This window comes from Lepidochelys kempii, chromosome 11 (genome assembly GCF_965140265.1).
Source record: "Lepidochelys kempii isolate rLepKem1 chromosome 11, rLepKem1.hap2, whole genome shotgun sequence".
NCBI lineage: Eukaryota > Metazoa > Chordata > Testudines > Cheloniidae > Lepidochelys > Lepidochelys kempii.
Genome location: NC_133266.1, coordinates 9,302,982 through 9,318,632, shown reverse-complemented (window position 1 = coordinate 9,318,632; position 15,651 = coordinate 9,302,982). Strand labels below are relative to the sequence as shown.

At 40.1% G+C, this 15,651-nt stretch overlaps 1 protein-coding gene across 1 annotated transcript in view; it reads left to right on the top strand.

Moving 5' to 3' along the window:
* The window catches only part of CLASP1 (cytoplasmic linker associated protein 1), a 267,087-nt gene that overhangs the window by 172,450 nt on the left and 78,986 nt on the right, over window positions 1-15,651 (top strand). Inside the window, exons 23-24 of the mRNA XM_073305074.1 lie at window positions 3,503-3,610; window positions 12,702-12,764. Coding sequence (XP_073161175.1) covers window positions 3,503-3,610; window positions 12,702-12,764 — 171 coding nt within the window. The remainder of the gene's footprint in view (window positions 1-3,502; window positions 3,611-12,701; window positions 12,765-15,651) is intronic.

Genomic DNA, 15,651 nt, shown 5'->3' with positions numbered 1-15,651 from the left:
GAAAAATCAGACCATTAGAGCCCTGGAAGTTAGGACTCCTGGGTCCTATTCTTGGCTCAGCCACTGACTTGTGTGGTTTCTGAGTAAGTAATTTAGGGCCAGATTGTGACTGGTCTGTGTTGTGTATGCAAGAGAGGGAAGATGCTAGGAGCTCATCTCCTCTTGCGCCACCCCCGGGATAGTCCATGCAGAGGCCATCCACGGGGGCAGGTTTTATGCTCCTCTGAGGGCAAAGACTTTGTGTGGCTAGTAGTGGTAGTGGCGGTAGCCCGCCAAAGGGGCACAGAACCAGGGCCATAGTCCTTTCCTGGCCTCTTTCCCCTTCCCTATTGGCCAGGGGTGTAGCAGCGGATGCCTTCCTTTCTTTGATGGACACCCATGGGATGTACTGTGCCTTGTGAGTTATCATGTCTCTTGGAGATTCTACTGGGCTGGTCAGGCTTCATGCCACGCCCTGCATGGGGGCCTGCCTATAAGATGCAGTGGTGTCCAAAGTGATTTTTTTTTTCTTTTTAAGAGGGCCCCACTTCCCCTGAGTCAAAATAGCAGATTCCGCTTTCTTTCTCTGCATCCATCCACCCGTATCATTTTGTCTCCCCCGGCTCTTTAGTTTTCCCTCATTTTGGAACTTGTCTTCTGTCCAACTGGCCGCCTGCGTTGTGGTCCATATTTTTTTGGAATGGGATCCTGAAGTCAACCCTTCTGGCTGTCTGACCTTTCTGTCTGGATGACTTCTTCTTGCAGACAGACTCCCCTCTGAATCATGACAACCCCTGAAATGTGGCATCTTGTACAGCCACTATTTGTCTTATACCTAAAGTGATCCTATTCACAGCAATGGAGAACTGCAAGGCAAATCCCTGGGAGTTCATGTCATTTTTCTTTTCTGTGGTCCTTCTATTCCAGTCGCTCATTCTGTTTCCCTTGTGTATATCTCTCTCCACCAGCGTAAATGTCTCGTATTTAAATATCACTCATTACATCAGGAAATCAGAATATAAGTTGTTGTTGTTTTCTGGTTGCTTGGATATTGTGTCTAGTGGGTGGCCTCACATCCCAGTATTCTCTTTTGATTTGTAATATCCAAGAGTACAAATGCCTCATACTGCATGCAGGGTTTTTAATCCATTAATAAAGAAAAATGTGTTGCCTGTATCATTCATTCTGTAGTGATCACGTCTGTCGCACTGAGAATATGTGCTAGGCCTAGGGTGCTTAAACCAGGAAGAAGACTGACAGATGAAAAATACATTTCATGAAAGTGTTTGTGATAAATGGATGCCTGTGCAAACTACCTCCATGTGAAGGCTGTCAAGATTTACATGTAAGCATGTGACCCAAGAGTGAACAGTCCTACTTTTAGAGAACCCCATAGTTCCAAGTAAGTGTATTTCTCATGTAGATTATGTTTGGGAGTTTTCCTTTTCACCCGTAGTTCACTCTTAAGCTTCCTGTTCCTGCCCTATATATTTTTTTATCTGAGGCGTCTGTATTTTTGGGTCCTAATTTCATTCACTCCATGATAATCCTACTTATTATAACACCACCTCTCTATCTCCTTCGTAACTTTCTTGGCTTCTGGGCATGGTGGTGTTATTATCAAGTTGGTCTATAGTTCATCTTGTATTGTTCAACATCAGAGTTCAGACATCAGAACCATTAATTCATCAAACAGATGTATGAGTTAGGTTTTGGAAACCTGGAAGGGAATTGAGAAACCAGGAATCTGGCAACAGTTTATATCTGAATTTCTTACTCTATATGGGAAGGATTCTATTTTGTCCTGTTCTGTTATACGTCAAGGGATACTTTGAAGGCCCAGCACTTAACTGATAATATAAAAACAGATTATTTTCTCTGACTCTGTCCTCCTCATCCCTAATATTCTGTTCTTCAATAACGAGGACTGCAAAAATATTCAATTTATTATCACATTCCTTGATGATTCTACAAAATAGTCCCGGTGTGCTGAATGGTAATTTTTCTATTACCGTGGCTCTGTTTGCACTGTCCCCAGCCTCCTCCATATGTGAGCAGGAACTATAAACATTTATAAGACTCTGCACTCAAAGGCATGCATACGACATACTTTTGCAAATATGAACATCCTGCTGAGTACTGAGGATGGAGCAAACAGGCAGAGTAGGTGACAGCACTAAGGTATGTGCAGCTCTGCAGCCTGGCCATCCAAAACAAAGCTAAAGGACCTGATTTTAGTCCAGGCACTGTGAACAGTTCCTTCAGGGCCTTTCCTAACTACTCATTTAAAAGTAGCTACTCTCGTTTCCAAAGACTAGTACAGTGAAAAGACTCTGTACAGTCATTAATTATTTCAAGATAAATTCACAAAGCTTAATTGTAATTCAGGTTCTCTTTGTTACATGTACAAATGTGATACAGTGCATTCTTTGTTATGTAGAACTAATTTATAAATTATGACTCATTGGCATGTTGCTACCATATCCAAATAAAATAGAGTTTACAAAGGAATAATCCAGTTACGGTTTACATGAGGCAGTTTTATTGTTCACTTTTTACCCCGAACTTAAATTATTCAAGAATTTACTCTTAACTGATAGGTTAAGTATCCCTCAAAGGGCCCAATCCTGCTCTCCTTATTCAGGCATAACTCCCACTGACGTTGGTGGGCCACTTTTTGATCTTGGTTACTGATCTCAATACATCTTCAATGGAGTGACTGTGGAATTATCAGCAGAATTATCAGTGTGCCTGAGATCAGAATCTGGCCCAATGAGAGTTTTGTTGGGGAAAGGAGTGCACGACAAGGACTTTTGTGAAGTGTATTTCTGTTTTTAGATATGTTGGGCAATTAAAATTAAGCAGCTTTTGGTAAAAGGACAGAAACCATTAAAACCCATGTTGTCTTAAAATTAAAACTGCTTTGTAACCCTCTCTATTCACAGTATCTTTCAAGGGGGAATTTACCTCTGTAAATCTCTACACTGCAATGTCTTGTTTTCCCCTAAAAATTTGATCATGAGAAAACTATCCTTGCAAAAGCCCAAACACACATAGAAATGGCTTTCTCTTTTGTGACAATTTTTAAAAAAATTCTGATCATGTTACAAACGCTTCCCCCTTCTTCTAAAAGGCTGTTTTTTTTTTTTGTAATTAAGCAAATATTCTTCCAGAAAGGTTTCTTTTAGCCTCAGCTGTTTTGCATGCTTCTGTAGCAGTAGAGCTCAGCCACTCTTTTAAATGAATGAAGATCTCCTGCTCTACTCAAATTACAAAGCTTGGATTGCCTGAGAGACAAACATACTGTGCCAGCCAGACATTCAATGGTGCTGAAACTTCCAGTTAAAAAAACAGCTCAGCATGTGACACAGTTGGTTTGTGAAAAGCCTGAGGTGGCTGTAGCAGATGATAATTACTAATGTAATAATTACCTTAACTAACAGAAATGTGACTTGCCTTGATAAGCTGTCTGTCCTCATTAAACTTGTTCACCTTCTCTGAAACTCTCCATGCTGCATGCTAGCACGGAGCAGCCGTATCCCCCGACCCAGCATGAGTCAGGGGTGCAGCCGCGATACCAGCCGTGAGAGCAGTCGAGATACAAGCCCTGCTCGGGGCTTCCCTCCACTTGGTGAGTACATGTAGGCATTGGAGCTTTAAGGGTCAATTTCCCTTTCCCCTTTCTGATTATCTGTCCAAGACACTGCCAGGTGGAATGAGCTTGTTTCCTTCCTCTGTTCACTTCCTTACACTCCCCCTTTCCAGCCCTGCTTCCTTTCTGTTCTCTTCTGCATGTTTCAATTCTGGTTCTCAATGTTTTCTTTTAGTAGAAAGTCCCTTGATCCTGAACTCCTGTGATAATTTAAATTTCTTTAAGTCCATTTGTACAGACCTCTGCTATGTTTCACCTAAAAAGACTGTTCCAGTGTTTTGATGGATAACTATGAAAGCAATCCTACTTGTACAGCTCAGAGTATGGTTAGCAGCACCACAAACCCTACTGCAGAGTGACTTTAATTATACATGAACTGATCTGAAAGCTAGATACAAAAAGAGAAACAATAATTTCACACTAAACCTCAGTTAAGAGATCAAAATTCTTTTTATTTAAAGGTTCTATACAGCGCCATCAGCCACTGATTCGTAAGTTGGATATGCCATTCTGATGGAAATTCTCCTCAAGTGTGAGCCTCTTTAGTGCTCTGAAAGGCTGAGGACTGAAATTAGCATGGTCATTCAGTTTAAACGTACAGTACAAATATAAAATATCATTACGGTTTATCATATGCAGCCATTTTTGTTCTTCATAGGGCTGAAATGGCAGGATAGTTAATGTTTCTGATCAAATGTCATTTCATATCCAACAGAATACATCACCTGTTGTACAAAAGCTTTGTTTATCATCTCAGGACAAAATACAGTTGATCTCTGAGGCCTCTCTGTTTACATAGCAATTCTATAGCTGTGGGTTTGGTTTTCAAATTGGGGGAAAGAAATTATTATGGATTCCATCTGGCAGGCTTGGTATATGCAAAAGCTGTAGGATCTATCTTTATAACTGGTAACAAAGTACAATTGTATGGAGTAATATGTAAGTGGAGCCGGAATACACATTTGGGCTTGATTTCACTTTAATTTACAGAATTGGAAGCAAGAGTTATATAAGTAAATGAACTGAGCTCTCTGTGGATTATGTGCTCCAGTCAGACCGGGAAGGGAGGTAAAACAAGATGGGCGAAATGCTCCTCTTTGGTCCTCAGCTCTGTTAATTTCTCTCTTCCTGTGTTTGTATAGCATGTGGGGGAGAGTGAAACATGAAAGTCAAGATTTGCAGTGTAGATCTGAGGATATTTGGCTCAGTGATAGGAAGAAAAGTACTCTTGGCAGTGTGCGGTATTGGGGGGTACTATGCTAATTCCATTAACTTGCCATTACTCTGAAATTTCATTGACAATTGACTAACTTGTTATACTTCCTGATTGATCTTGTCTTTGGAACTGAATTATGAACAGTATAAGTGGTGTTGCCATTATTGGTTTTATCATTTAATCTCCGGCTATTTCTTTAGGACTTGATCCAACTCTCAGTACAGTCAGTGGAAAGACTCAGATTGTCATCCATGGGAGTTGGATGCTTCTGCTCCCCTTTGAAATCAATGCCAAAATTCTCATGGACTTTAATGGAAGTAGACTGGAACCCTTAGCTTAATCTGAAAAAGGGTATTCCATAAGAGGCTTCATTAGGAAATTTTTTTCCCCCTCTCATGCTTTCCCCTGATACTTTGCTAACTAGTCAAAATGTTAATGTGGACTGGGATACTTGAGGTTCCCATCCCAATACTTTGGACTTTTTTTCATTAGATAATGTAGGTAAAAAAAATTGAGTTTGAAAGGGGAACTGTGAAAACCTTTCCCTTTTTTTTTTTTTTTTTTGAACATCTCTTTACAAAACTGATTTAGATCTGAAATAATTATGGATGAAATTTACCCTGAAAGAAATGGACCAAGTCCTGCAATCCTCAGTCAGGGTTAGTAGTCTTGTTGAAGTCAATGGTATTACATGCACATTATTAAAAATGAGGGGAGCAGGGAGAGAATGTAAATATTTAAACCAAATTATTTGAAAATCACTCTCAAGCCAAGCTGTGAGATCAAGATTGCAGGTAACACACAGAACTGTTGTTGAGATAGGGTCTGATCAAAGCACATTAAACTAAGTCAATGGAAAGATTTCTGTTGTCTTTACTGGGCTTTGGATCAGACCAATAAGAACATGTGCCCCGTAGCTGAGGTCAGAATTGGAGCCTGTGTGTTTGGTGACTTTCCTCACAACATTTCTGTTGTTTGGGTTTTTTTCTCATCTTGATCTGTAGATCTAGAATGTGACCTTTGAACTATCGCAGGGAGTTTTCAGTGATTTCTACATACAGGATGAGCAAACAGTAGTTCTTAAGGCATCAGCATGGATATCTTTGTTGATGCCATTTTCTGGCACTGCATCATGAATCTGACCTTTCTCGGACCCCTATGTTCAGATCACAGCTACTTCTGTTTTGAATAATGTGCTTTACCCAGAATAAATTACATTACCACAAAAGATTTTGAAAAAGAAACTGAAGTAGTGAGTTAGTATCTCTGTATTCATATTTCAAGTAGGTTCTGATGCACGGTAAGTATTTGGCCACACATTGCTCAGATATTTATCAATTTTTGAAGTTTTATCAATATTTGAAGATAATTGGACACACAAAGCTATCCTATACTACACCAGTGTGTTTATGAAGAGGGCCCCTTGGTTGGCATTCTATAAAGTAACTACTGGTATGATCATACATATCCAGTTGTGAGAAGGTGTTGGTGCTAGTGAAAATATACAGGCATACATTGAAATGCAGTGTTTTATTTGGAGGTGGGGGTTGATCTGAATGAAAAATGTCATATTAAATGTGTGTGGTTATTGTATTCAAAATAAAACAACTGCATAAAATTGCCACCTTCTTATTCACTTCTGCCCCCATTGGGTTAAGTAGTATCCTGGTGGTGTGCTCATCAAACTCCCATTGATAGCCATGCGATTTTATGAGTTTGGCCAAAGGGAAAGTGTCTACTTGCTTTACTGTGCACGGCAAGGTTTTTGCTTTGCTAGCAGCAACTGAAGAATGAGATGGTTTCCTGATCTGACTCAGGAGACTACCACAAAATCACCAGCTCTGTTCTGTCTACAGAATCTTAATTGCTGGTGAGAAGTGGCAGATGCCAGCTTAATAATCAGAGGCCATGCTGAGTTTATGGGGCTAGCAGATAGAAGGGATCACCTTTTGATTTATAAATGGAGCCAATTTGATATTGGAGCCAGTGAGAGATAATAAATAAGCAGCGCAGTAGATACTACTTTTGTAGTTCTGTTTCTAAGGTCAATTATAAAAAGAAAAGGAGGACTTGTGGCACCATAGAGACTAACAAATTTATTTGAGCAGAAGCTTTCGTGAGCTATAGCTCACTTCATCGGATGCATACAGTGGAAAATACAGTGGGGAGATTTTATATACACAGAGAACTTGAAACAATGGGTGTTACCGTACAGACTGTAACAAGAGTGATCAGGAAAGGTGAGCTATTACCAGCAGGAGAGCAGGGGAGAGGGGAACCTTTTGTAGTTATAATCAAGGTGGGCCATTTCCAGCAGTTTACAAGAACAGTTTCTGACCAAATGTCATTTCATATCCAACAGAATACATCACCTGTTGTACAAAAGCTTTGTTTGTTTGGAGGGGAAATAAACAAGGGGAAATAGTTTTACTTTGTGTAATGACACATCCACTCCCAGTCTTTATTCAAGCCTAAGTTAATTGTATCCAATTTGCAAATTAATTCCAATTCAGCAGTCTCTCGCTGGAGTCTGTTTTTGAAGTTTTTTTGTTGAAGAATTGCCACTTTTAGGTGTGTAATCGAGTGACCAAAGAGATGGAAGTGTTCTCCGACTGGTTTTTGAATGTTACAATTCTTGACGTCTGATTTGTGTCCATTTATTCTTTTACGTCGAGACTGTCCAGTTTGGCCAATGCACATGGCAGAGGGGCATTGCTGGCACATGATGGTATATATCACATTGGTAGATGTGCAGGTGAACAAGCCTCTGATAGTGTGGCTGATGTGATTAGGCCCCTGAATAGATATGTGGACAGTTGGCAACGGGCTTTGTTGCAAGGATAGGTTCCTGGGTTAGTGTTTTTGTTGTGTGGTGTGTGGTTGCTGGTGAGTATTTGCTTCAGGTTGGGCTGTCCGTAAGCAAGGACTGGCCTGTCTCCCAAGATCTGTGAGAGTGATGGGTCATCCTTCAGGATAGGTTGTAGATCCTTGATGATGCGTTGGAGAGGTTTTAGTTGGGAGTTGAAGGTGATGGCTAGTGGCGTTCTGTTATTTTCTTTGTTGGGCCTGCCCTGTAGTAGGTGACTTCTGGGTACTCTTCTGGCTCTGTCAATCTGTTTCTTCACTTCAGCAGGTGGGTATTGTTGTAAGAACGCTTGATAGGGATCCTGTAGGTGTTTGTCTCTGTCTGAGGGGTTGGAGCAAATGTGGTTGTATCGTAGAGCTTGGCTGTAGACAATGGATCATGTGGTGTGGTCTGGATGAAAGCTGGAGACATGTAGGTAAGTACAGCGGTCAGTAGGTTTCCGGTATAGGGTGGTGTTTATGTGACCATTGTTTATTAGCACCGTAGTGTCCAGGAAGTGGATCTCTTGTGTGGACTGGTCCAGGCTGAGGTTGACGGTGGGATGGAAATTGTTGAAATCATGGTGGAATTCCTCAAGGGCTTCTTTTCCATGGGTCCAGATGATGAAGAGGTCATCAATGTAGCACAAGTAGAGCAGGGGCATTAGGGGGCGAGAGCTGAGGAAGCGTTGTTCTAAATCAGCCGTAAAAATGTTGGCATACTCTGGGGCCATGCAGGTACCCACAGCAGTGCTGCTGATTTGAAGGTATACATTGTCCCCAAATGTGAAATAGTTATGGTGAGGACAAAGTCACAAAGTTCAGCCACCAGGTTAGCCGTGACATCATCGGGGATATTGTTCCTGACGGCTTGTAGTCCATCTTTGTGTGGAATGTTGGTGTAGAGGGCTTCTACATCCATAGTGGCCAGGATGGTGTTTTCAGGAAGATCACCGATGGATTGTAGTTTCCTCAGGAAGTCAGTGGTGTCTCGAAGATAGCTGGGAGTGCTGGTAGCGTTGGGCCTGAGGAGGGAGTCTACATAGCCAGACAATCCTGCTGTCAGGGTGCCAATGCCTGAGATGATGGGGCGTCCAGGATTTCCAGGTTTATGGATCTTGGGTAGCAGATAGAATACCCCTGGTCGGAGTTCCAGGGGTGTGTCTGTGCAGATTTGTTCTTGTGCTTTTTCAGGGAGTTTCTTGAGCAAATGCTGTAGTTTCTTTTGGTAACCCTCAGTGGGATCAGAGGGTAACAGCTTGTAGAAAGTGGTGTTGGAGAGCTGCCGAGCAGCCTCTTGTTCATATTCCGACCTATTCATGATGACGATAGCACCTCCTTTGTCAGCCTTTTTGATTATGATGATGCTGCTGTTTTGTATAAACTTACTGGATGGAGAATGCCTGGTTTCAGCAGCAACTTATTACATTCAGTGGCGTTATGTTGGTACTGGTGTATGCCATAAGTTTTCCTTTTAGTGAAAGTATGTTAGATGAAACCTCAAAAATATATGGGTGGAAATACTTCCTTCAGGTCCTTGATCTAAAGATAAATACATTGGGCTAGATCCTCAACTGCTGTAGATTGGCCGTGTTCCATTGAATTCAGTGACGCTGTGCTGATTTATGGCAGCTGAAGATCTGACCCATACATTGATTATTAAGTTATATACTACAAAATATTTATACAAATTGTTTCACTTTATATTTGATTACTTTTATTACATAGATGAAAAATAGTTAATTTAAAATGTAACATTGGATGTGGTAGCCTGGGGATTATCACTTCAGTGAGTAAATTTTGTTATAGAAACCACTACAGAAAAAAATAGACAGAAAATTCCAGTGCAATAAGAAACGAGCACAATTGTGGTACAACCAATTTATTTGTCTACTTTTGTGTATTTTCACTGAAATGACTGTCATAAATTGGAATAAGTGCCTCAAGTCATAAACTTTCTGCTGTGGAATTATTACCTGAAAGAAGTGTACATACATCAGTTTAAGCCAAAACTATGTGACTCAGCCAGAGTATTCTTACTGAATTCAGTAACGTTTTCATGGAAACAGTAATTAACACAGTGTTTTTAACACAGTGTTGTGACACAAGTACCTCTTGATGCCAACTCGCAGAGTGCACTGGGGTGCAATGGGATACAGGGGTCTCCGGGGTACACCAACATAATGTCATGGAAGAACTCTATTGAAAGGCTATGTCATGCTGGTGGTCCTAGCCATTGTGAGATACAACTACAGAGAATATGCTCCTCACATATCTTGAGACCAACTCCTCCAGACAGGTGTCTCCCACTCCCACACCCCTATCTCCAGAGGGTACCATTGTGTACTGTATGTCATAAAATAGTACTCTGATAGCATTCAAAGTCAATGATAATGAAGAGCTGGCAGAGACTTGAGAAGGAAACTAAGGCCTGGTCTACACTACAAAGTTAGGTTAAACTAACTACATAGCTTAAGGCTGTGGAAATCTTCCCACCCCTGTGCGACGCAGTTAAGCTGACCTAAAGTAGACTCCTTTAGGTCAATGGAAGAATTCTTTCATCAACCTAGCTACTGCCTCTTGGAGAGATTGATTTACTACAGTGACAGAAGACCCCCTTCCATCACCGTAGTAAGTTTCTACACTACAGCGGCACACCGTCAGCTGTGCCGCTGTAGCGTTTCTAGTGTAGACAGTACCCTAACAGGGAGAGGTAAGCAGCAGGTGTGGGGAGGAAACCCTATCTTGAGGTGTACATCAAAGGTCTGTTCTTGTGTATTTAGGTTTTTATTTGAATCTCTATTCTTTCTTACATACATTTGTTTGTTTTATAATTGAACTCAGGTGCTGTGCATATTACAGGAGCATGGTCTAAGATGAAACTGGTAAACAATGGTGAACTTTTCTTTGGGGAACAGATGATCTGGGATTTCTCTGGGTATCCCGTGATCATGGGCTGGGTACCACAGAGAGGCACTTCAAAAGTATTCAGGGGCTGGATTGCATCTGTTGTCAACCTGGAAGGCAAAGACAAGGCTGGTATAGCCCAGAGGAGAGTGCTTGAGTAGCTGACAGGCTGTTTGTGTTAGGGAGCTAACACCTAGTGGGTACTGGTAAGATTCTCTCACTCTGGAGGCAGGTGTAACAAGGTGACTTTCAGTCCTGGGTGCTCCGAGAAGTGTCCCAACTGTCATTTTACTCACATTGTAAAGATTAACTTAAATGCCACTGGACTCTACTAAATATAAAAATCCTGTGGTAACCTAATGTTTTGGTCATATCACACTAAAAGCCTGATCTTTCAAGTGGCTTCACATGGCCCCCATGATGTCACTGGGGCTGTATGCAAGTGTAAATATCTGCCCGCACTCAGCAGCTTGCAGGACTGGGATCTAAATTAGGAAATGTGGAACATAAAGTTCCCGCAGTAATGTTAACTTGGCCACATTGCTCAAGTATAGGTATTTTGTATTCCTTTGTTTCTTCTTAGGCCCTGATCCTGCAGGAAGATCCGTATATGTATAAGGAGGGTCTGCCTTGTGGAGCTTAATATGTAACTCTTTACTGATCCTGCAAACCTTACTTTCATTAGTCATTTTTGATATCAGTGCTTACTTGAATAAATGCATAGGGCCTTAGGCTCCATTTTTATAGACTGCATTGCACACCCTGAATACCTTATGGCCAAGTTCCCATTGCTTTGAGAAACTTTTTTTTCCTTTCTCATTTTTGTATGTAATTTTAATGTTACATTTACAAATGTTTGGCAATTAAATAGAAAAACTCCTTTAAATTCTTGTAATGTGCATATATGTGCACTATTGACAATGTGATGTAGCATTATAAATTAAGAGCCATGTTCAAATGTAACTTTCTTCAAGTATTAATAGCGACAATCGAAGAATAAGGCCTTCAGTAGAACTATTGTATTGACTGAGAATTACTCATATGAGCGGAGTACAGAATTGGGCCTTTCTTTTAGAGTTTCTAGATTTATGTGTTTTTGAGTTATATGAGCACAGCATTGCTAGATATATGAGAAAAAGCTCTTTAAAAACACTGGCATAATTCAGAAATGGCTGAACAAAATTTTTTCCAACATTCAAAAACAAATCACCTTTGTGCTGAAACTAAGAATGGAAAACTTCTGCTCTAAAGGAATTTGTCAAAGAAGTTATGAACCACTGAAAATCAGGGGCTAAAATGGAAGGTGGAATTCAGTCTTAACTCCAGCCATTGCTACTATATAAAGGTCTGTTGCTATAACATTTTGAGTATGTGTGTGTATATATTACACTCTCTACGCACACATACATATATGTATGTATATAATATATTTATATAAACACAATAACTATGTGCAAAAATGTTACAATATAGCTGTCATAGCCACAATGGCTAGAGAGAGAGAGAGTGTGTGTGTGTGTAAAACTAAAATATTTAACAAAAGAGCTGTGCTCAGTGGCTTATTTATTTCCCGGTTTGACTCCTTACACTTTTGTGACAACTCATTCTACTGAAATTGGTCTTGTCATTGACATTGTTTCTTGTACATAGAGTAGAATATTGTGAGAAATATTTTCAAGCACAATTTCTAATCATTCCTCTTGGCTTCACTTTGGGATTTAGATTGATCACATCTAAATCCTGTTACGGGGTTAAATGTTCCACATTCTCATACTAGCTGTTTTTAGGTTCTGTGGTTCTGGAACATGACTGACACTCACCAGTCTTTGCTGAACTGCACACAATTTGGTATTCTTAAAAACAATGTATTTGTTTGTCACACATTGTGTTTGTGGTTGTGGGGAAAGGAGGAAGCTGCCGATGGAGATTTTGCCTTGGGGCTTGCACTGTACTTGTTGTGCATTCATACGCGGCGGCATTTCCTTTCACTATAAAACACCCATGTTGGTAGTAATCGTGTGCATCCCTTTTGGACTGTGGCATTTTCTGTCTTGGGTACTTGTGTGTTAATCTTGTGGGTGTTGCCATTCCTTTTACTTGCAGCTTCTCGACGTCATTCCAGGTCCACTAGTGCTCTCTCCACTGCTGATTCTGTTGGGCAGTCAGGTGAACAAGTGCTAACTGCATGAATCTGCTTCTTAATATTAGTCTTGTTTACAACCATTTTAACATTTGCTGTCATGCATATCAGCCAGCACTTGGCATGTGCTTTTCATTACTGTGGGGTTTTGGTTTAACATGCTTTTTTATTTTAATTTATTGAATGTTTTTAATTTTGTTTATGTACTTTAGGAACATCATGAGCCGTGTACAAACAAACCAAGGGTGATCCAGGGCATTCTTAATTCCACCCTGCAAATGGATCAGCTGTGTAACGTGAGATAGATCCTCAGGGATGCTGAGCACTCACAACTCCCATTTATGTCAATGGGAGTTGCAGGTGATTGGGATCGGACCCTTACTGGTCAGATCCTGCATATTGCTGAGTATTCCCAAATCCCACTCAGTACCTTGCAGGATCAAACCCCAGATGCACAAAATCAACACAAAATTAGCACTGGATGGGCTTTTTAAATAAAAATGGCAAATGTATCATTTTCCAATATATAATTTTTTAAGGCCTGGTCCAAATCTCACTCAAGCCAAGGGAAAGACTCCCTTTAAAGTCCCTGTGCTTGTGCTCACACTATTAATATTTAGATTTTAATGGGATAAATCCTGAGATTCTTACCCACCTTTTACTCAAACAAAATTCCCATTGAATGTGTGGGCCAAATCTTCAGATATTGAACATGTGCAACTGCCTTTGAAATCAATTGATTTCAGTGGGAGTTTTTCTTTAATAAGAGCTGGGTGAGGACTTCAAGATTTGGTGCAGTGGGAGTTTAGCTGGCAAGAACTGAGTGAGGAGTTAGCCCAGTATTTTAGCTGCAAAGTTGTCCTTTTCATAAAGCAGAGTGGAGGCATTAATGACATTGCCAATCATTTATCTGTCCCCATTTTGATAGGGTGTTTTGAAATTCTCCTTAACTTAGGGTGAGGTTGAATTAAATGACTGTTATTTAACCCAAACCCTCAAAATTGATTTTTTTAATCTAGTGATTCTATAAAAAAATAATTATAAGTTGAACTGACTTTGACCTTGAGAATTTTTTAGGCCACAGTTCAAATTTGATGCATTTCACAGAATAATTGAAAGAACTGAAAAATTACATTTCACTGTAATAAAGGTGAAGGTCTAGACTACACGTTCCTTTTCCACTTCTTATGATATATTCTACATTTTTAGCTCCTGTAAATTTGCACAAAGTTTGATCAAACACAACACAGTAAATAACCTTTGTCCTTGAGAAGACTAAAGCCAGTGGGAATTTTGCCTCCATACAGATGATAAAATCAAGCCACAAATAGACCTAACTTCCCCTTTTAAAAATGAACTAAAGCTGGAATTTTCAAAGGGGCCTAAGTGAGTTTTGCTGTCAAATGCCAATGAATGTCCTTGGGAATTGAGTGCCCAATCCCCTTAGTCATCTTTGAAAACCTCAGCCATCATCAAATAGCGAGCAATCCCACTAAATAGCATGAAACCAAGTGGCATAGACTTTTAAATCCTATGTATCTTGCTCACATAAGAAGTCCCACTGAAATCAGTTACCTCTTGGAAGAATAAGGTTTAATCCTTAAGCAGGTTTCAGACAAACTGTTCTGAATTGTAGATAAGACATTTTACTAGTCTTTCAGTCTAACTAGAGTTCTTCACTGCAACTGAAAAAAAAGGTGTCTGAAATTGAGATTGTTATAGCTCCACTCATGTAGCTCTTAAACATGTATAATTTCCATTGAAATAAAAGGGAGATTACATGCTCAAAGATAGCAAGATTACTGGTTTAAGCTTACTTCATATTACAAAGCTGTACACAGCTTGGAAACACTGGCCCCAGTCCTGCTTTGGCAGTGTCAAAGATGGCCCTTGCAGAATACCCTGATTGTTAGGGGGGGTGTTTCTTAGCCAGTCCAGAGCAAGTGTAGTGGCTCAGGCAAGGGGAGCAAATATGCATGACCAGAGCACATAGTACTCTGGATATTCTGTGCCAACGTAATGATGCGGGGTCTGCTCTCAGTTGTGCCAGCAGTCAGGCATGTCCCCAACACAGCCCAGAATTAGGGAGATGCAAAAACATCACCTTTGACGCATGTCCCACCTCATTTCTGCACTTGATGCAGGAACAGAGTATCAGGGAATTGGGGCCCAATGTGTTCTGTGTTACATTATTCAGTGACCTTTAAATCTGTATCTCAGAGATTCCAACAGTACTCTTGGAGCAAGATATATGCCAGCATGCCACATTGTACTTATTCTGATTTGTTTAAAAACAGCTCCCTTTTGTTTATGTTTATGCCGGGTAATTTAAACTGGTTTACAACTGAATTATTTTGTCATTCTGTTGTTCATTAAATACAGAAACTGTCTTCCCTTTTCTAATGCAACGCTAAATTAACTTACAAACCAATGACACTCAAAGTGCTATGTGATGATACCAAGAGACCGAATTCTGCTCTCAGTACCACCTTAGCAATGCTGCTTAAATCCGTTAGGTTTGCACAGATATAACTGAGAACACAATTTGCCTCATCATTTTCTACCTTTTTGTATATACCAGTTATCCATCTGTGTTTGTGAAAACACTCGTGTCTTCTGTATACTTTCATAAAATAAATCTGTGTAGCAACGCATTTAGTTTGTATCATATATAATGCAGTGTCATCTCCTCTGCATTCCTACTAAAGGAGTTACAGATCTTTCCATTCTGGGATGAAATTTCTATCAAGTATTTATAACGGTTGTGCAACTGAGTTCATTAAAAAAGGGGATGGTAATAACGCATACAATTTTTATTTCCTTGTAAAATGTCATGATTTGATTATTTTTTGGCAGTAGTTTTTAAGAAATTCATTTTTCCCCATGTAATGTGTTTTGTAGAAAATGTGCTTG